The sequence below is a fragment of the Geotrypetes seraphini genome, chromosome 6, assembly GCF_902459505.1.
Source record: "Geotrypetes seraphini chromosome 6, aGeoSer1.1, whole genome shotgun sequence".
Classification (NCBI taxonomy): Eukaryota; Metazoa; Chordata; class Amphibia; order Gymnophiona; family Dermophiidae; genus Geotrypetes; species Geotrypetes seraphini.
In genome coordinates this window covers 129,043,821-129,066,488 of record NC_047089.1, presented here as the reverse complement: position 1 = coordinate 129,066,488, position 22,668 = coordinate 129,043,821, and the positions used below count along the sequence as shown (strand labels likewise).

General features: G+C 41.5%; 1 protein-coding gene across 5 annotated transcripts in view; it reads left to right on the top strand.

Annotated features, from left to right (window-relative positions):
* UBAC2 (UBA domain containing 2) overlaps positions 1-22,668 on the top strand; it is a 579,805-nt gene that overhangs the window by 56,256 nt on the left and 500,881 nt on the right. For 4 of the 5 annotated variants that reach the window (XM_033949111.1, XM_033949114.1, XM_033949110.1 and 1 more), the window contains exon 3: positions 8,967-9,086. The exons of the other annotated variant lie outside the window; for it this stretch is intronic. In XM_033949111.1, coding sequence (XP_033805002.1) covers positions 8,967-9,086 — 120 coding nt within the window. The remainder of the gene's footprint in view (positions 1-8,966; positions 9,087-22,668) is intronic. 5 annotated transcript variants of the gene reach the window in all.

Genomic DNA, 22,668 nt, shown 5'->3' with positions numbered 1-22,668 from the left:
TTTGCCCAGCAGCTTCCCAGATTATTTTCCCTCCTCCCCTCCAATAAGCATCTCTCCTTCTCCTTCTCCCTCTCCAGTAGCAGCTGTCCCTTTTTTCCTTGCCCAGCAGCTTCCCATATTCCTTTCCCTCCTCCCCTCCCTGAAGCATCTCTCTTTCTCCCTCTCCAGTAGCAGCTGTCCCTTTTTTCCCTTGCCCAGCAGCTTCCCAGATTCCTTTCCCTCCTCCCCTCCCAGCAGCATCTCTCCTTCTCCCTCTCCAGTAGCAGCTGTCCCTTTTTTTCCTTGCCCAGCAGCTTCCCAGATTCATTTCCCTCCTCCCCTCCCAGCAGCATCTCTCCTTCTCCCTCTCCAGTAGCAGCTGTCCCTTTTTTTCCTTGCCCAGCAGCTTCCCAGATTATTTTCCCTCCTCCCCTCCCAGAAGCATCTCTCCTTCTCCTTCTCCTTCTCCCTCTCCAGTAGCTGCTGTCCCTTTTTTCCTTGCCCAGCAGCTTCCCATATTCCTTTCCCTCCTCCCCTCCCAGAAGCATCTCTCTTTCTCCCTCTCCAGTAGCAGCTGTCCCTTTTTTTCCCTTGCCCAGCAGCTTCCCAGATTCCTTTCCCTCCTCCCCTCCCAGCAGCATCTCTCCTTCTCCCTCTCCAGTAGCAGCTGTCCCTTTTTTTCCTTGCCCAGCAGCTTCCCAGATTCCTTTCCCTCCTCCCCTCCCAGCAGCATCTCTCCTTCTCCCTCTCCAGTAGCAGCTGTCCCTTTTTTCCTTGCCCAGCAGCTTCCCAGATTCCTTTCCCTCCTCCCCTCCCAGAAACATCTCTCCTTCTCCTTCTCCCTCTCCAGTAGCAGCTGTCCCTTTTTTTCCTTGCCCAGCAGCTTCCCAGATTCCTTTCCCTCCTCCCCTCCCAGAAACATCTCTCCTTCTCCTTCTCCAGTAGCAGCTGTCCCTTTTTTTCTTTGCCCAGCAGCTTCCCAGATTCCTTTCCCTCCTCCCCTCCCAGCAGCATCTCTCCTTCTCCCTCTCCAGTAGCAGCTGTCCCTTTTTTCCTTGCCCAGCAGCTTCCCAGATTCCTTTCCCTCCTCCCCTCCCAGAAACATCTCTCCTTCTCCCTCTCCAGTAGCAGCTGTCCCTTTTTTTCCTTGCCCAGCAGCTTCCCAGATTCCTTTCCCTCCTCCCCTCCCAGAAGCATCTCTCCTTCTCCTTCTCCCTCTCCAGTAGCAGCTGTCCCTTTTTTTCCCTTGCCCATCAGCTTTCCAGATTCCTTTCCCTCCTCCCCTCCCAGCAGCATCTCTCCTTCTCCCTCTCCAGTAGCAGCTGTCCCTTTTTTTCCCTTGCCCAGCAGCTTCCCAGATTCCTTTCCCTCCTCCCCTCCCAGCAGCATCTCTCCTTCTCCCTCTCCAGTAGCAGCTGTCCCTTTTTTTCCTTGCCCAGCAACTTCCCAGATTCCTTTCCCTCCTCCCCTCCCAGAAGCATCTCTCCTTCTCCTTCTCCAGTAGCAGCTGTCCCTTTTTTTCCTTGCCCAGCAGCTTCCCAGATTCCTTTCCCTCCTCCCCTCCCAGCAGCATCTCTCCTTCTCCCTCTCCAGTAGCAGCTGTCCCTTTTTTCCTTGCCCAGCAGCTTCCCAGATTCCTTTCCCTCCTCCCCTCCCAGAAACATCTCTCCTTCTCCCTCTCCAGTAGCAGCTGTCCCTTTTTTTCCTTGCCCAGCAGCTTCCCAGATTCCTTTCCCTCCTCCCCTCCCAGAAGCATTTCTCCTTCTCTTTCTCCCTCTGCAGTAGCAGCTGTCCCTTTTTTTTCCCTTGCCCAGCAGCTTCTGATAGTGGCCTTCTCCCCTCCCAGCAGCTCTTCTTATTTCCCAGCGCAGCGATTCACGAAGGCAGGCTCGGGTCCTTTGTTGGGTCTCGCCGCCTCTGAGGAAAGAGGAAGTTGCATCATCAGAGGCAGCCGCGACTCAGCAAAAGCCCCGAGGCTGCCTTCATTAATCACTGCGCTGAGAAGTAAAGGAGAGCTGCAGAGAGGGGAGAAAGCCACTGTCGGAGGCTCCCCAAGATCTCCCCGGCCCAGCGCAGACTTCAGATGTTGATCTTGCCGGCCCTGCGAGGTCCGGCAGGAAGTTGAAGTAAGTCAATCTTGCCGGCCCTGCGTGGACCGGCAAAAATTTCCTGTGGACCGGCACCAGTCCGTGGACCGGCGGTTGAAGAACTGTGCTCTAGACGACGGACCACTCAATGTGCCCGTTCAATACAGAGCGGGCCCACTCTTGTAGGCAGGGAAAACTTCTGCGTCAGCCAGGACTCCAGTTTAGTAGTAAGTATCCTGTCTCCACATTAAATTTTAACTGCCAAATTTCAGACCATTCGTCAAGCTTCGCCAGGTCTTTCTTCATGTTATTCACACCATCCAGCGTGTATACTCTATTGCAGATTTTGGTATCATCCACAAAGAGGCAAATCTTACCTGGCAGCCCTTCAGCAATATCACTTCCTTAGCAACAGCAGCAGATGAATCCAGAGACCAATGGGATAGCACACATCTACCAGCAGGCGGAGATAGAGAAACTGATTAACAGGTGGTCCTATTGGCTGGCACTCCTCCTGTATCTCCAGTATTCTCTATCTCCCAGCAGGAAATGGTCGCTATTCAACTAGCTCCTGAATTCTAACTGTGACTGAAAAATTATTTTCTCCTGTTGAGGTTTCTCTTCAGTGAGACTGCCATTCTGTTTCTCCTGTTGAGGTTTCTCTTCAGTGAGCTGGCAATACTATTTCTCCTGTTGAGATTTTCTCTTCAGTGAGACAGGGGTGTCCGGCTGAATGGTGCCGGCTTTAGGGATTACATCTGGGCCCCCCCAGGTCCCTGCCTCACCCTCCCTCCATTGCTAGAGGGTCTGACTGGGTCTTGATTTTTTTCTTCTTTCTCTTCTCTGGTTAAAAAAAAAAAAAAAAAAAAAAGGAGACCACAGTTGCTACATTCTGCTCTGTTAGTGCTGCACATCCAGCTCTAACTGGCTTCAACCGGCCCTAACAACAAGCTTGTGAGTATGTATGTGTGTTTTACTGTTGTTTGAACTTCAGATTCTGTTTGGGAGTCTTAGTTCTGTGGGTTCGGTCAATGTATGTTTAAGGCATGTATGTTTAAGACATGGATGTTTTGTGACTAGAAATCCATTGAGGGAGCCAGGACTTTCCTGCCCTTTGCATGCATGCGCTTGGTTTCCTTGTTGGATACAGCGCAGCAGTAGCAGTGCGATTTCATGCTCGCACTTGTTCTGCTCATTGGGTTTCAGTGTAGCAGTAGTAGTCCTGTTTATTCCGAGACTCTCTTTCGTCGGTGTTTGTCACAGCCATGTGCAGCTGATTGTGCAGGTGCCAGTTTATAGCAGCGCGCATGAGATGGGACATGTTTTTTCCGGCGCTGTGGGAAGCACCGCACCGTTCTTCTGGTTATTCCCCGAGTCTTTCTTTCTATGCAGGCCGCAGCAGGGTAAATTTTGCGGGGCTTGAATCTGACTATGTTTTTAGGAGCATTGATGTGGCGGCCACATGTCAGGAGTGCACTTGGGTCTCCGGTGATGGCGGGAGAGCTGCAACATTCCGGTAGTTTATTTACAGCTGACTTTGGTCAGGGTATGCCGCAGTTTCTCTCTTTTCCGGTTCAGACAAGTTGTACGTGTTTCACCAGCTTTGGGACAAGCTTGGGTAGATTTATATGTCTATGTCTGTGTTCCTGCTGTATTCCCTTGAAGGAAGCTGCTAATTTAATCGGACTCTGGGGTTAGCACTCAAGGGGATTACCAGACAGACTCTGACCTGTGCTAGGTCACTCAGTCTCGGTTTGTCTCCGGACTGAGCCGACATATAGCAACTCACGGCACAGTGAGATCAGCAGTAAGATTGTGCCCTGTATTTCACACGAGTATCTCATTGTCTCTCTTGGGGTCCCTGCAGATTGAGCCTTTGTTGGTAACTGTCCTTCTTATTTGGGCCTCTGTGCTGCGCTGCATGTGTCTAGTAGTGGCATAGGATATATATGCCTAAAGGTAATACTAACAGTTTCCAAGTTCAGGCTGTCTCTATGGGCATAATGGCACTTCGCATCTTCCTGTGGCCAGGACTCTCTTTCTCTATTTCTGAGGGGGCCTGGACTTCAGATTTCCATGCTTATCACGCTGGTTTCTCCTGTCACCATCTTCTCATGGCACGTGCTAGACGGACCCCCCGACCAGACAGGAAGAGCTGTGCAGCTCCTTCTAACCAGGAGCCAGTTACCTATTCTATCAAACGCACGGAGGAGCGCACGCTGTGTGGCGGTTAGCCTCATCCTTGAAGCTCTCATTAGCGATTTGAGCTTTGTCTGATACCTGTTAGGATGCTGTTGTTTTCCACGGGGCGGTAGAGGCAGCATCTTGATTGCGTCTAGTACTTATTCACTTTAAAGGACATACGTATTTCGCTCATGTTGCATGGAGTTAGTACTGTTTTCATGGTTCCAGTATACTCCTCTTTACATTGCGAAACTTGATTTTTCCTAGGAGAATTTCTTTCTTCTTACAGATCCTACAGTTCTCATCCTGCCGTTCCCTGACCTTCTGCACTTCATTCTGAGGGGGATCTTGACTTCTTCCAATGACTCTTCAGGCTTTCTTATGAGGGAGAATACGCTATAATGTCAGGTCAGGGGGCTGTGAACTTTTTTCAGGATGCTTGCCACTTTGCATCCTCCTCAGGTTTCTGGTTCGTTCTTGGAGTCTCTATGTTTTGTGTTTCCCTTTTAAGTGTTACTGGTCCTCAGGGCAGTTCTTGTAGTTCTTCAGGAACTAAGGGATGTTGTTCCACTTACTGCATGGTGCCCAAGTTGGGGGCATTGGGCAGGCTGGATCCCATTCTGCTGAATTAGTTTATCAGGGTTACACATTTCTGCAGAAAAACTATGGACTCCGAATCTGCTCTAGGTTTGCTTGCCTCTCTTGGAGCAGCACTTTCGGTTTTGGCACATGCCATTTCGCCTACCCAAGGCTTCATGAACATTTTAGAAAATGTGGGCAGTGGTACCATTTTGGTGCTACCAGGTGATTCACCTAATTTCTTCTTGACTGACTGCTTAATTCGGACGTCTTCTAGTCTGGCCATTTGACTTACACGATAAGGGTGGTTTCTTTTCCCCAGTTCTTTGGACATGAATCTTCGAATTTGCACAGCACTGTTTTCTCCTGTACTATTTATAAGTATATCGGGGAGATGTTTTTATTCATATAGGAAAGAAATGTGTTTCTTCCCAGAAACTAGAGCGATGGGTCACAGTCTCAGGTTTGCATTCTTCTTTAGTCACCATGACCAAGAGTATGGGATTCTGTACAGGTTCTAAGATCCATGTTGCTGACTCCACTGGGAACTTCGGCTTGCTTTTCCATTATAACGCTACAGCAGTCGCTTTTGTTCCGCTGGTTCCCAGTATCTCAGGGCTCCAATTATTTGATAGGCTCCTCAAACATCGCTCTGTATGATTTGGTGGCTCCTCAGCGAGATTTGTCTTTTCAAAGGCATGCCTCGGTCTTTGCTGGACTAGCTCATGGCCACCAATAATCCCGGGCTATCGGGTTGGGGGGCTCAGTGCCTTCCATCCTCAGCTCCAGGAGTCTGGTCTTAAGAGGAGTCTCAGTACTTGTTCATTCTTCTACTCTGGAGCATGGTCAGGCTACCGTTTCTGGAGCTGCAGACCATTCTTCCGGAATGACGCTGAAGATCTTTTCATTCAGTATTATGATTGGGGTATTTCTCTACAGCCTGGGCAGTAGATGATGTGCTCAGTTGGCAGGTAAAGTTGTGGTTCTACTTCAATGGGTGGACCCTCATCTTCCTCTTCTGTTGGCAGATCATTTTATGGGTCAGGAAAAGAGTTTGTTAGACTTTCTCTCCACAAAATCTGTGCATGGCCCATTTATTGTATGTTACAGTATACAGCGCTGTGTACGCTCTAGAAAGTATAACTGTTAGTACTAGTGAAATCTTCTACATCCTGGATATTGAGAATTTTGGCTCAGGCGTTCCAGCTCTTTTTATGGAAGTGAGATCTCCTGGAACTAGACCTCATGGCCTCGTCTCAAAATTCTAAGCTTCCTAGCTTCTTTGGCGGGCACAGGGAGAGGGAGTCAGAGGGGGTAGCAGCGTGGCTTCTTTCTCGCCTCTGGTTTCTCTTTTTTCAGTGTTTTTTCCCTGGCTGATGATGGCTTGGATTTGCCATCTCAAGCTCACTTTCAGGGCATAGTTTTTGTAGAATCTTTGGATTGGCTGCACCATCCTTGCTATGCGGATCTGATGAATCTTTCGACAGCTGGACTGTTGAGTTTCCTGGTATCTCTGGATTTGCTCACCTAGGGTCCGATCAACATGGATATTCGTACTACTTTGGTATTGCGACCTAGCTTTTAAGAAGTCATGGCTGACGTGTAAGGGTTATGCGAAGCAGGTTGTTTCTTCTCTTATCCAGGCAATACAGACGTCTTTACCTGTGGCTTCTGCTTCCTTTTGGAGGTTTTTCCTTTCTTGTATGCTTATCAACATTTGCACCCTCCAGAGTTCTTTTTTGGCACAAGTGTATTGCCAAGGGCTTAGCGTTCAATTCCCTTCAGCTTCAAGTGCCATTCTTAGCTTGTTAAAGGTATATTGCTCTTCGATTACTTCTCAGCTTCATGTAGTTCAGTTCCTAAACAGAGTATGGTATATTCGTACATCTCTTAGAAAGCCCTGTGCGGAGTACAGTCTTAAGGTACTTCTTCGCAGTTTACTGAAGGCTTCATTTCATCCTTGTCTTTTGAGACTCTAAAAGACTGTGCCGTTGAACACCGGGTTTCTTGTGGCTATGGCTTCAGCTTGGCGGTTTTCTGAGTTGCAGGCCTTGTTTGGCGGGGATTCCTATTTCTGATTTACAAAATCTGGGGCGTCAGTTCGGACGGTACCACAATTTTGGTGTCATCCTTTCTTTTATGACACTCTCACTTTTCCTTCCTTCTTCCTGGGAGGAGAAATGGGGAGACGTGCTTTTATTCACTGCATTTTTTGAAAGTGCGTAGCGTTCTCCGCGAGCTAGGTTTCTAACGGCTTTTAGTTGTTTAGATCACCTTTTTGTATTCTTCACAGGACACCTCAAACGTATGGTGGCGTCCAAAGCCTCCATCGCTCGATGGGTCCAGGAGGACATTCTTTACGCTTGCTTGATGGCAGGGAAGCGGTTGGCGAAGGAACTTCATGACCCTTCCGCCAGAACGATGGCTACTTCTTGGACTCTATCCAGAGGTTTTTTCCTTGGAGGAGTTTTGTCTCATGGCGACTTGGTCTTCCAAGAGTGCTTTCTCTCAGCATTACTGGTTGGATGTGGGGGTGCATGCGGTAGATGCGTTTAGTGCTTCGGTTGTTGCGGAGGTGGCGTTTGCTTCCCACCCAGGTTGAGGATTGCTTTGCTACATCCCATTGGTCTCTGGATTCATCTGCTGCTGTTGCTAAGGAAGGAAAAATTATGTTCTTACCTGTTAATTTTCTTTCCTTTAGACGCAGCAGATGAATCCAGAGCCCCACCCTTTCTGGATATTGTCTGTCGGTTTTTTTTTTCTTTTCCAACTTTCGAAGTTTGTTAGTTTCTGTTAATATGGAAAACTTTGATGATCTAGATTTCCCTGCTTACTGCTTGTTTGATTTGTAATCTCTTGGTATGTTTGTTCGTCTTTTACAGCATGCTGTTCTGCTATTTTAGTATCATAAAAAAAAATTGTTTAAACCTAAAAACAGGTACAGGGGGGCCTGCCAGGACTTTAAAAAAGTACCAGGGGTGGGGCAATTCCTGCCATGCCTACCGGAAGGGAAAACCTATCCCGTAAATAACTAACTTTCTTCTCAGCCAATGTAAGGTTCAAAAGCTCTGTCTTATCTAGATTAATTTTAAAGCCAGATATTGCTCCATAGATCTCAAAAACAAATAACAAGAGCGGGATAGAAGATCTAGGTTTGGTGATAAATAACAAGATGTCATCAGCGAAGAACATGATACAATGATCATAGCCCCTTAGCTCAATGCCCTGAAAAAGTATAGCAAAGAGTAGTGGAGAAAGGGGACACCCCTGCCGAGTCCCTCTCCCAATTGAAAAAAATTCAGTATAGCTGCCATTAATCCGGAGACATGCTTGCGGAGACTAATAAAATTCCTGGACCCAACTACAAAAAGACCCCCCCAACCCAGTTTCTCCATAACAGCCCATAAAAAGTCCCACGATACCCAGTCAAACACTTTCTCAGTGTCGACCGCCATCGACCGCTGGCTCACGTCTTTGCTGTATCTGCCACATCAGATGTAAAGTGCATCTAATATTGTTCCCAACTCTCTGCCCTTGTATGAAGCCTGCCTGGTCCTGATGAATTTAGCCCGGAAGCACCTTCCCCAGCCGAAGAGCCAATACTTGACGAGCCAATACTTTTGCAATAAGTTTAGCATCAACATTCAAAAGTGAAATCGTTCTAAAGGATCCACAACTCATAGGGTCCCGATCCGGCTTCAACAAAAAAGAGATGCCAGCTTCCCCCATGGATCTTGGCAGCACCCTACCCTCCCGCACACCATTCGCCACTCGCACTAATAGAGGTCCCAATAGATCATAAAACTGCTTATAAAAGTTGGCGGAGTAGCCATCCAGCCATTCGATTTGCTAGCCTTTCCCAGTTTAATAGCCCCCAGGACCTCAAACAGGGATATAGGCTAAGTTTTTTAAAATGGGTTTTTTTTCTGGTATTTGCATATATAAATGCACTGGTCTATGTATAGCAGTGTCAGGGAGCTTTTTCTCTTTTTTTATATTATCTCTATGTATAGCAGCACAAATACTTTGTACATCGGTCATTACAATATGTTTATACAAACTCAAGCACTGGTAAATTTATTTTGAATGCAGATTCCATGAAAAAATTTGAAAATATTGGTGTTGATTCTTTTCCAGATATGGAGACTTATTTGTGGACGAATAGTTTGTCTAGATCTGAAAGACATGTTTTGCAGCAGTCTACTCATTTATAATTTTAGGATATTTGAAAGAAGATATGGAAGCAGAAAATTCACAGTATGTATCCTGTATTATAAATCTCATTGTGCTGCTTTAGTGCATTTACCCCCTCTTTCACTAACACATAGCGTGGGTTTTAGCACCAGCAGTAATTGCTCAGATGCTCATAGAATTCCTATGAGTGTCAGAGCAGTTACTACCACTGCTGGTGCTAAAACCCGCGCTGTGTGTTAGTAAAAGAGGGGGTTAGTGTCCTTGTTAACACATACATCAATACACAACTTTGGGCTAGATTCACTAAGCTCATCAATCGTGTCCCGACCAGTTTAAGAGCCTTTTCTGACCTCAACCCGATTCACTAGCCTTCTGCCCGATCCCATCTGCACCCGATACGATCCGCACATGCAAATGAGGGGAAAAGGCATGCATAAGTAGGAAGGCAGCGATTCACTAAACAGAAGATGGAACACCGATTGGGCTTGCCGATTCAAATTTTAGCCACTGCTGAGGACCAGTCACTCACATCCTTGCCGACTGTCCTGCTCTTTGCTGCCCTGAAATCCCAGCCATGCAACCCTGAAAACCTAGTATCAAAAAGTAAAAGCAGCAAAATAAAACATGTCCCTTATGAAAAAAGCACCTTGCTCTCTGCCACCCTTCCTCTCTGTGAGCCCGTGGTTTTAACCTGCGGGTTTAAAGCAGGGCTGCACTATTATGGTGTGTTCTGTTCTGTTCCAATGATCCAGCGATTGCAGTCACCCCTCCTCCTTTCATTTTGACCTCAAGCTTGTGCGGTGAGCAGGCGCATGCGTTGATCACATCTCCAGGCAAAGAGATGGTCTGCGTATGCATCTGGATCGCTCTGCAGCGATCTGTGGGGTTGGTAAGGGGTGTGCATCCGATCACTTCATTTGCATGAGGACGCTGTAGTGAATTGGTTGCCTGCCGAGACTTGGCCAGGGATCGCAAAGATCGGTGAGCTTTAGTGAATCTAGCCCTTTCTTCTGTCTTGCGTTATTTGAAAATCAGGGCTGGCCCAAAGTTTAATTTTAAAAGTGTGATATCATTAAGGGGGGAGGGAGGAAGATTAGGGATCTGATGATTGAATGTGGAATTGGAGTTTGCCTAGGGTGTTTAACAACCCTTGCATTGGTCTATTGAAAATGCAATCCTGTTTGGAATTTCTCCTTGTTCTGAGAAAGAACATCACTCAGGATCATAATTTTATTCTAGTCTATTATTCATACCAATGGTTCTCAACTCACTTTTCAGGATACACTCAACCAGTGAGATTTTCAGAATATCCACATGATATGCAAGTGATAGTTTGCTTGCACTGCCTTCATTGCATATAAATCTATCTCATGCATATTCATTGTGAATATCTTGAAACTCATATATTGCCACCTGTTTTCTAAATGTTTGCCAGAATATCAACTTTTTTTGTGAACTAGCAGTTTTCTTGTGCTCCTATATACTTCTGATTCAGTTGGAACCAGGGCTGGGATCTGGTGTCATGAGCCTTCATTCACAAATACCTGAGGATATTTTGCCTTATTTTACTTTCAAACAATTTTTATTGGTGCATTAACCACAATAAACACAAAACAGTACTCGCATCCAGGTTATACAAAGGACAAGATAATACACTCATCGATCTAAAGGATGAACAATATATAATTAACCTTACCAGTTGAAATGATTGGATTTGTAGCCCTCTTATTCCACCTACATATTGATGTTATTATATAAGATACAAGAATAAATTATATGTATCAAGAACAAATTATATGTATCATATTATATGTAAAATCATATAAGATATACAACTAACCACTGTGAATATATGTATCTTTATCCTCACCACATTGTGGACTAACACAAATACAAAGAATGAACTGTGATTGTGTAATACTAGAAGAATTGATCCATGGATGATTAGATTTGACTCATAGAGAATAATTGATATAGTTAGTAGCATGAACTGTTTTTTTAATTAACTGAAGTAATTAAATTATGCCAGTGAATTAAATAATGGGAGCATTTAGGTGCATTTTAGCACTGAGTAAGAGCTCCCAAACATTTTCTGAGGCTTTTCCTTTTTAAGTTCAATATTTTTATTAATTTTTATGAAAAGATATACATAAACATGTAACATAACAGTCAGGGATGCCATCTTAGTCATAATCTATACCAGTGATTCCCAATCCTGTCCTGGAGGAACACCAGGCCAATCGGGTTTTCAGGCTAGCCCTAATGAATATGCATGAGAGAGATTTGCATATGATGGAAGTGATAGGCATGCAAATTTGCTTCATGCATATTCATTAGGGCTAGCCTGAAAACCCAATTGGCCTGGTGTTCCTCCAGGACAGGGTTGGGAACCACTGATCTGTACAATTCAGCAATATAAATTTTGCTGTCAAAACAGAAAAAAATGTTATACAATGTTGGTTGTTCACAAAATTGTCTATGGGATTCCACCATATATGATTTTGCGAGCTAGTGAGTAGTGGAAAGCGCTTTTCAAAAGCATATTGTTCCAATCCTTTATACATACAGACAGTATTCCACCAAAAGGAATAATTAAGTTGTGAGGCTGATTTCCAGTTTTGCAAAACCTGTTGTATACCAATAGGGATCATCATATCAATTAGTTTTGGTTTACATAATGTATGAGCAAAACAAGTATGCAGTGAGTGTAGAATTACTATATCATATGAAATATCAGAGGAACAGTTTATCGTTTTAATCGTAGTCCAGATGGTTTCCCAAAAGGGGCGAACATCTTTACATTCAAAAAGCATGTGCACAAAAGTGCCTATGGAAATGTTGCAATGCCAGCATTTGTGCAGCTTTCTTCATACAAGATGGTGTCCAGGTAACCTTCCACATAAGGAAATAAATAGATTGAGACAAGCTTGCTGATAGAAGAGGTCTATTCGTCTTTAATCAAAATATTTTCCATTCAGAATGTGATAAAGAGACATTATGGTTTTTAGTCCAAATTTCTTCTGCACATACAAAATGTAAGTCTTGCAGAAGTTGATAGAGTAAGGAAATAGCTTTGCCTTTCTTTTTTACTTTGGTGCACCAGCTAATCATACAGGCAGACAAAGATAATTGTAGTTTCGATAGAGTAATTACTAGTGTGGACCATTGCTGGTGTTTGTGTGTCAATGCTGGGTAAAGTTCTATGAATTTGGGGAAGGGTAATAGGTCCTCTTTATCATATAATTGATGGAGAAACCAAACTCTGCTTTTTTGCCAGAGTTTCCAGGAATAACGTTTCATGTTATGTTTTAAAGCTGGATTATTCCAAATTGTCATATCTCGATGAGTATATATTGATTGGGCAGCAGATTTATTTAGAATATGTATAGCCGCTTGAGTTTCTTTCAAAAGTGGAAAGTGTTTAAGGAGGACAGAAGAGTCATCGTAGGAAGCGCTTTGATGGTAATCGGCAAACATATATTGCTCCAATTCCAACCAAGTGGGAGGATGAAATGTCTTAGATGTGTCTATTTGAAACCAATAGGTACCATATTTTACTAAGGATGCCAAGAAATATAGAAATCTGGCAAATTAATGCTGCCATTTAGCCGCCTTTAATTTTTTTTTGGTTTTTTTATTATTCCAAATAAAATCTTGTAGTTTTTCATCAATCCACTGGTAAACTGAGGCCTTAAATAAAGATGGTAACATTGCCAGAATAAAATTCAGTTGAGGAGCGAGGGTCATTTTAATTAAGGAGACTCTTCCTCACCAAGTGAGATACATTTTGTGAGGACCATTTTGTGAATTGTGATGTAACAATTTCTTCAAGTTTGGCTATATTAAACTCCATACTACGGTAATAATCTTTGTGTATGTAAGAACCTAGATATTTTATTTCTTTGTTTGACCAAGCAAATCCAAGATGTGTAACACCTGTTTCCGTAATCAAATCATTTAGTGGAAATATGACTGACTTCTCCCAATTAACTTTATACCCCAATAGCTGAGAATCTGATTGTACAATTTGTTGGAAGGCTGGAATGGATAGTTGGGGGTTACGAAAAAATAGAAGGATGTCATCTGCATAGGCTGCTATTTTAATTTGTCTTGATGAAGACGGTATACCTAGTATATGAGGAGATTGCCGAATTAAAGAAAGTAGTGGTTCTAAGGAAAGATTAAATAAGAGTGGTGAAAAGGGGCAACCTTGTTGAGTTCCTCTATTACATTACATTACATTACATTAGGGATTTCTATTCCGCCTGTGCCTTGCGGTTCTAGGCGGATTACATTATAGAAGATATCTGGACAGTTCCAGTAGAATTACATTTCAGGATAGGAGTATATTACAGTAACAGTAAAGAGTTATGATACTTCAAGTTCACAGAAGATAATACTTGTCACAGAAGTTATTACATATAACAGAAGATAGTGTATTTTGCAGAGGTAATACATGGCAACTCGATCGTTTAAATCGGGTGTAAAGTAGAAGAGTTACATTACATTTTAGGTCACAGAGAGAGAGATAGTATAGATGGGTGTTTCCGAAGTCGTTGGTTGGAAACTCATTGGGTGGTGGTTAGAGTGATGGGAGATATTTTTTGAACAGTAGTGTTTTTATTTCTTTGCGGAACTCTTTTATGTCTGTTGTTTTGGTCAGTAATTTTGAGATGTCAGAGTCTATTTTGGCTGCCTGTGTCCCCAGGAGGTTGTCGTATAGTTTCTTACGACAAGTTCCGTTGAGTGGTGGATAGGGGTTAGTTAAGCAATTATTTAAAACTTTTGAAAATGGTTTCTGTAGGGGTGTTTCCTTATTTGCACCTGAAGGTTAGACCTCTCTGACATCATCAAGCCTGAACCATTATTTGCAAGAAATCATTCCAGCCTGAATCTAGCAAGAAGAGAAAGAAGAACACATCTTTGCTGTTTCTGCCTGATGCATCCTGGGTATGTACCAGAACTGTATTCTAGTCAAGGACATCCAGCTATGCCTATGTGATCTGCCCATGTGAATCTTGGGGGAGTTATGTTCCTATGCTTCTTATCTAACAAAGGCGCCTCTGTTCTACAGCCTGTGTGAGACTTTATACAGAAAGGCTATTCATCTAAGTTCTGTCTCTGGATTAGTCCGAAGAGGTCATCTGACGAGATCCAAGTGAAAAGGTGCTAATTATAATTTAGTCTGTGCCAGGATGTGAGGGAACTCGCATCTTATCATAGATTACTTGGCATTCTCTATAATAATTAAGACCTGAAAAGTTACCTTGTGTGTCTCTCTGTCTAAGAGAGTGAATCGGACTTTAAACAGATCTGGATTCCTTCACATCAAGGAAACCTTTGCTGCCAATCTAAGTTACAGCTATTCCAGTGGCTGACGAACTCTTGTTCCGGTACCAAAAGAATTCTTATCTTCAGTGCTGAGTAGAAGACATCGTCCCTTTCACCTGATTTTGTGTCAAAGCCTAATTGAATGGTGAGAATACAGAATTCTATTATCTTATCAGCTGGGGTTAGATAAGTGAATCCTATTGTGGTTCGGGATAAGGAGAAGTGAAGCTACTCTTGGTGATAAGCGATATATTTAGTTGCTGCTAATCAGGAATTATTATTATAAGGAATTATAGAGTGTATGAATTAGTTACTTATTTATCTAGCAAGTGTGTTGTGATAATTATGTACTGAGTTTCATATATGTAATTGGATATTTTGTGAACAATAATTAGATATTGCTGCTGGCTTGTGAATTATATTTTTCTATTTTCATAATAAAAGTATTCCTCATTAGCCTGGGTCTTATGTCGTGTAAGTAGGCAAAGAAAGCTGAACCTGGATGAGATATTATGGTCTTCCCTAGAAACTAACAGGCACGTATTTGTTTATTTAACTGATTAGTGGACCATAAATCTTTCTACATTTCCAGTATAAGGAATGAATCCAAGAAACAAAAGCATCCCCAAAATTGAACCATCTTGGAACCTGTAGCAGGAAAGACCATTCAACCCAGTCAAACGCTTTTCCCGCATCTGTGGCTAAACCTACTACAGGTTCTGAGAGGTTTATAGCATTGCTATTGACGTTGTGAAAGAGTCTAAGATTGTCACCCAGGACTCTATTTTTTATAAATCCAACTTGATCTGGAAGAATAAGGAGTTCTATCGCTTTGTTAAGTTGATTGGAAAGGAGTTTTGCTAGAATTTTATAGTTGGAATTTAATAGTGAAATTGGTCTATAATTTTTGGACCAAGAGGGGATCTCGGTCTGGTTTGAGAAAGACAATTATCGTAGCTTGTGCAAAGTTATGTTGTTGATTTGGATGTTTGTGAATGAAGTTATAATACTGAAGCAAATGTGGAATGAGTTAGGAGGTGAATTGTTGATAAAATTAGCTGATCAAGCCATCCGGGCCTGGGGATTTGCAGGGAGCTAAGGAAGAGATGGCTGATAGAATTTCTTGAACAGTGATTGGAAGATCTAGGTCATGTTTTAGTTGTTGCGATAAAATGGGGTAGTCTATTGAATCTAACAGGTGAGAGATATCCTGATCAGATGGGGAGAACTCTGAAGCAAATAAGTGAGAATAAAACGACTCAAATTCAGATTTTATCTTGTATTCATCAGTCATAATTTGGTTGGTTGAGTCTCGCATTGAGGATATATGATATCTCTCTTTTTCCCCTTAAGATATTGTGCTAAGGATCTCCCAACTTTATTATCTCCTACATAGTGACCTGATTTTTGTATAAAAATATCTTGGTGAGCAATACCAGAATGTAAAGAGTTAAACTCATATTTAAATTTAAGTAGTTGAGATAGAGTGTTTTTGTTTTTCATTGGGTCATTGCTGTAATTGTTTTCAAGGTTTTTAATGCCTGTTTCTAAATTTTTTAGTTGTTGAGATGAATGTTTCTTCTTCCAAGATATCAAGCTAATAATCTCTCCTCTTAGAGATGCTTTATACGCCTCCCAATTGATAGAGGGGAAATGTCATCATTAGGTACATTATTGTAAAAAAATTATTTTTTATATATATCTTTAGTAGATTTTCAAACTACAATTGTACAACAAGTAATTCAGTACATAAAATATCAAAGGACAAGCTCAATAAACTTTCAGACATTAATATACAATTAAATTTTTCCACACCTTCCCACCCAATACTCAAATAAAATAAAACCCACAATAAACTATCCATATATATCTTGAATCAAGTTCCAATGCAACTCCCTTCCCCACCCTGGATGTATAGGTTTTCAAGTCTATAAAATAAAACCAATTATTCTTCCTTACAAAATTTAGCCAATGGCTCCCAAACATCCATAAACTTTCTGTAACGCCCTTGCTGTATGGCCATGAAATGTTCCATTTTAAAAATGTAACACAGAGATTCCCACCAAAAATTGTAACTTAATCGATCCCAATTCTTCCAATTCCTTAAAATGAGCTGTATGGCAACCCCTGTCATTATAAACAGAAGTTTGTTATTTGTTGTTAAAAAATTCTGCAGTGAAAGAGGAAATCTTCTCTGTGGTGACTTTATCAGTTAAGATGCCATTGTTTAATCTCCAAGTACGCTGGGAGTGCAAAGGTATGGCTAATTTTAGTATAAGGGAGACTGGAGCATGATCTGAGAGTGAGATGGCATGAATAACAGAATCTATAATTGAGGTTGAGAGAGATGATGAAATTAGGAAGTAGTCAAGTCTGGCATATGAATTGTGTGGTATTGAGTAGTGTGTATATTATTTTTGTGTGGGGTTAAGAATATGCCATGGGTCAATGAGGTCATAATTTAAGATCAAGTTTTGGATATGGATGGGTGACATAAGGAGGTGTGGTCTAGTATGAAATCAGTGGGTTGGTTATAGTCTCCTTCAATGATAATTGGGATTGCAGGGTATGTTAGCAATGTTGATTGTAAGGTCCTGAAAAATTCAGATGCATCAGATACCGGTGCATATATATTAAGCAGTAGAAAAGTTTTATTTTGGACAGTCATGTGTAAAAGACACCATCTGCCTTTCTGATCTGCAGAATGGGATAGAACCTTAAAAGGCAGGGACGATTTAACAGAAACAGACACACTATTCTTTTTCTTAACTGCTAGGGAGAAGTAAGGGGAAGAATAACCCTTAAACACCGTTTTATTATTATCTGATGCTGAGAGATGTGTTTCTTGAAGCATTAAGGTATCTGGATTAAGCGAGGGCACATAATTCGATATTTTCTTTTGCTTAATACAGTTGTTCATCCCATTGACATTAAACGACAGTATATGTAATTCTAGCATTTATAGCTCAATATAGTAATCAAAATTTACTCTCTATACCGTCAATATGGGAATTGTTTCACGACACTGCTCGTAAATCCATCTTTTCAGTTACTGCCCCCTCTTTGTGGAATGCCCTTCCACTAGACATTTGATTAGAGAACTCATTTGGAAAATTTAAAACCAAACTTAAAACCTTCCTCTTTAAAGATGCTTTTACTCTTTAGCATCAGTCTCCGCCTTTTAACTCCCTGATGTATTTGCAACTTTGAAACATCTAATACTTCTTCTGAAATAATTCCCTTCCTAATGTTTTACCACTCCTCATTTACCATCCTTTTTTATTAATTTTACTTCGATGTATTTTAAATAACCTCTTCCCCCTACTTTCCTTCCGTTTCATGTATGTTAATCTGAACTTGTCCAGTATTTTTAATATTTGATAAATTGCTGTTTTTATTTGCTTATTTTAATTGCCTCTTATAATTTTTTATAATGTACACCGTCTAGACACGTATTTTTATAGACGGTATATCAAAAATAAAAAAAGCTTGAAACTTAAGTAAAGCCATTAATTATCTGTATCACGTGCTGCTTACTAAATGGAAATATTGCAAGAAAAGTAAACCTTATATATGCCCTTGTAAAAGTAATATGACATCCTGAAACATATAACCATAAACAATGACACATTTGATTTAAAAAAACTCAAACAGTTAGCAATGTGTCGTCTATAGAACTGTAGAAACAAAGTTGTGTGGGATCGATACCACAGTGGTCAAACCGAAGCACAATTGGCTTCCCTCTTGGACGGCATTGGAATCTAGGTGAGAGTGTCTGTCATCCATATGTAGACAGTAAATATACAAATATTTCAACTGGAAGAGAATGGCAGCTTCATTGCATTTTGGTTGAATCAATAAACTTTTGCAGGTCTTCTGGCTTGGTGTAGATGAGATTTTTATTGTTGTAAGTAATTTTCATCCGCACCGGATAAAGAAGCTCACATCTTGCCCCAATATCTTTTAAATCTTGGCGCTATTGAAGGAATAATTTTTGGCGAGTCGCTGTTGTCTGCCAGATCTGAAACGAAAAGTATTTTTTTCCTTGATACAGAAGCTGCTTTTTAGTTTTCCCGCAGTTAGGATTGTTAAAGTGTGTTGGTATCGCAAGATTCTTGTCACTATAGGTCATGGAAACTTCTGGTTAGTTAGCGGTCTTGATGGAACCTGGTGTGCTCTTTCTATTTCAAGTGGGGTGGAGAGCGTGAGGTCCAGAAGTGATGGAATAAGATCAGTTAAGAAAGCAATAGTGTCAGAACCTTCAGAGTTTTCCAGGATGCCAAGTATGCGAATATTATTTTGCCGGCTTCTGTTTGATAGATCTTCTAACTCCGATTGTAGTTGGTGTATAGCTTGATCATATTTGGTCGCAAGCATGATACTTCGGGAGTTATTTTTAGTTAGTTCCTCGAGTGCATCAATACGATGTCTAGCATCTGTAAATTGAGCATTTAAAGTTTCAGTTTCTGTGCGTATTATTTTTGATTCTTCGACTTGCTTACTCATTATGCCTTTGAATTCTCTCATTTCTGAAAGTAAAAGTTCAATTTGAGATTCAATTGATATAGGCGCCATTTTGTCCGGTGAACACGGGTTGTGTTTCAGTTTCTTACCGCTTGCAAGGGTAAGAAACTGAAACACATGCTGGGCTTGCTGGGCTTGGAAAATGACATCCGTGCTGCAAATGTGAATTGGATGAAGTAAAATTATCCAATTTCGAGCAAATAGGACGCAGCGATATTCTGTACAGAAGCCATCCGTGGAGAGAGCTCAGAAAGTGCGTCCGGTCACCATGTTCCTCAAGCCACACCCCCTTTCTGAGGCTTTTCCTACTCCATATTTGTTTGTGTTAGTCCATAATGTGGCGAAGATAAAAGATACATATATTCACAGTGGTTAGTTGTATATCTTACATATTTTTTACCACTGTTTCCTTATAATTAGAGTATATTCAATAGAACCACAATAAAGATACCATAACAATACAACCCATTCATTATTGAAGTCTTATAATCCTCCCCTCCCCTCCTCCCTACCCAACCCCTCTCACCTATATACTTTACAAAAAAACCAAACTACTAAGAGGTGTGATTATTCTACATGGTTAATATATATCACTATCAAGGAGTACAATGTCCCAAAAACAGAGCTCAACAACTCATTTAACAGAAGGCTACATCCCCATGGGTGCAAGCTTTGTAAGTAGGAGTCCCACACCTTCATATAGTGAATTTTTCTCTTAGGAAACCTTCTTACATTCCTTGCCTCTCAGGCTGCCATAGGGCTCCAGAATGCTCCTTTGGTTTTTAACATGAGGAAATTTCTTGAGTTCCTGCTTCTACAGTGAATGTAATCAAGTAATGTAATGGAGGATGGCCACAGGTTTCTATTACTGTTGGTGTTTTATTTTCTAGTCTTTCAACTGACTTAAAAATTAACTGTTGAAAATTGTGTTAGTGGGTCCATGTATGTGTTTGGGAGTAATGAGATAGCCAGTAGTAAGAAAGGGTTTGAAAGTTCAGGTATAAAATGTGGGATTGATAGCTGATTTGTTTGAGAATTGAAATCTATATTCTTAATTTATCCAAAAGTGGAAGAACTGCAACTGGACAGACTTGATATGTCAATTGGATTTTTTCTGCTGCTGTTAACTATGTTACTATAAGAAGTGTAGGGGAAAGAGTGAGACAGGTCTGAGGAGTGAAAAAAAGAACTCTCAGGGATCAGAAGGGGACAGAGTGAGCAGCTGAAAAGATATTTTTCGAAGTACATTATTTATATGTATAATATAGAAATTTGTCATAGAGTTTCAGAAAACATGTATCAGAAATGGAGCACAGTTTTATAGATTCTATGAGAGTAATTCTATAGTGGAGTCCTTAGATTTAGGTTTTAGGAAAGAACCATTTGAGGCCTGTTGTATAAAGAAAAGTGAATACCTGGAGGAAATGATCTCACCATGGAGGACAGACACCTAGACTAGGTACTCTTGTGTGGGACAGAGCAAAAACCTGTAATAGTGCTTAAAAATTTGCAATTTGCCCAAGTGGTGGGAAGATATGAGGAGCTGAGATGGTGACTAAAAATTGGCTCAGTGAAGATAAAACAAGAACCTGGATAGTAGAACCAGCAGTGACTAAAGTACCATGTGGTGCAGCTTTAAATGAAGAGAAAGCAGGGAGTGCAGCAAATGGTGAGAAAACCCCAGGAACCATGCAGATGGTAATGGAGATGGCATTAGAACCTGCAAATGAACTGATTTTATTTTTTTTGTACAGTGGATGGGTAAAATAAAAGATGAGATATCATCATTGAAAGTGCAGATCAAAGATGCAGTACAGGAAATAAAGCAGATCTTGCAGATCTGCAGGGTGGATAATGTGTGAACCAGAGACTATAATAACATGAAGAGAATGGTAAAAAGGAAACTCAGAGGAGCAGCTGCAAAGGTCAAAAGTTTACATCAAGCGTGGATGTTATTCAAATACCATCCTGGAAGTCTAGACCAGATATAATCCATGTATTAAAAAAGAAAGAAGGCCAAACAACAGCTGGCATAGTTAACAAGTGAGGTGAAGGAAGCTATTAGAGTTTTAAAAAAATTAAAAAGAAATCTTTCAGAAAGTAGAAGAAGGATCCAACTGAAGATAATAGGAAACAGCATAAGGAATGGCAAGTCAAATGCAAAGTACTGATAAGGAAAGCAAAGAGAAACCCTGAAGATTGCATTAGAAGTAAAAAAATATAGAAATAACTTTTTTAGGTGACTTAGAAGAAATAAGCTAGCAAAAGAATCATTTGGACTCCTAGATGATAGGGGGGTAAAAGGGACACTCAGGACAAGGCCATAACAGAGAGATTAAATGAATTCTTTGCTTTGATCTACAGCAAGGAAGTTGTGGGGGAGATAGCATTGCCAGGAATGGTATTCAGTGCTGATGAGTAAGAGAAAATGAAACACATCCCTATAAAACTGGAAGATGTAATGGAACAATTTAACAAATAGAAGAATAGCAAATCACCTGGACTGGATGGTATACATCCTAGTGAACTGTTCTTCAACCGCCGGTCCACAGGAAATTTCTGCCGGTCCGCACAGGGCCAGCAAGATTAAAATGACCATAGCCCTGTTTTTATTTATTTATTTATAATATTCCCAAGCATAAACATCTTGTACAGTAAGATTGTATTAAAACAAATGAAGAAAAAGAAAACAAATTGCAATACAATATAGAAGATATTAAATATCATAACTTCTTCTCCTTATGAAAACAATAGCAAATCACCTGGACTGGATGGTATACATCCTAGTGAACTGTTCTTCAACCGCCGGTCCACGGACCGGTGTTGGTCCACAGGAAATTTCTGCCGGTCCGCACAGGGCCAGCAAGATTAAAATGACCATAGCCCTGTTTTTATTTATTTATTTATAATATTCCCAAGCATAAACATCTTGTACAGTAAGATTGTATTAAAACAAATGAAGAAAAAGAAAACAAATTGCAATACAATATAGAAGATATTAAATATCATAACTTCTTCTCTTTATGAAAACAATCTCTAGTCCACAATTATTGGATCCTAGACTTCAATAGAGTGAGATAAAACTAAAAGATCATAATATTAATCTTAAACTTAAGAAAATCTAAGTGGATGAAATCGCGGGGAGCTTAATCATGTATTTCTGTTGTTACTTCCATTTTTTCACCTTTCTCAAGACGTTTCAATGCCACAAATTTAGTTAGGTGTGTCGGATCAAAGAAAACATATTTATCAGAACCATAATGAACAATACATAGTTCTGTTTTTAGACCTCCTGTCCCGTTGTCTCCACACAGAATTGACGTCAGAAAGAAGACTTCCTGTCGGCTTTAGCAGCAGCAGCAGGGCGGTAAGATAGCAGCCGACTCGGGGAAAGGAAGGAGGGAAGCTTTTTTTTTTGTGGGGCAGGGAGGGAAGGTGGTAGGCAGGCAGGCAGGCTGGCTTCGAGGGTGGGGGTGGGACAAAGTGTGGAAGGCAGTGGACATGGGAAGGATGCACTAGTGGCACTAAAGACACAGGAAGGATGCACTGGGGGCACTAAAGGCAGGAAGTGGCACGAAGGACATGGGAAGGAGGCACTGGGAGCACTAAAGACATGGGAAGGATGCACTGGGGGGCACTAAAGACATGGGAAGGATGCACTGGGGGCACTAAAGACAGGAAGGGGCACTAAGGACATGGGAAGGAGGCACTGGGGGCACTAAAGACATGGGAAGGATGCACTGGGGGCACTAAAGACAGGAAGGGGCACTAAGGACATGGGAAGGAGGCA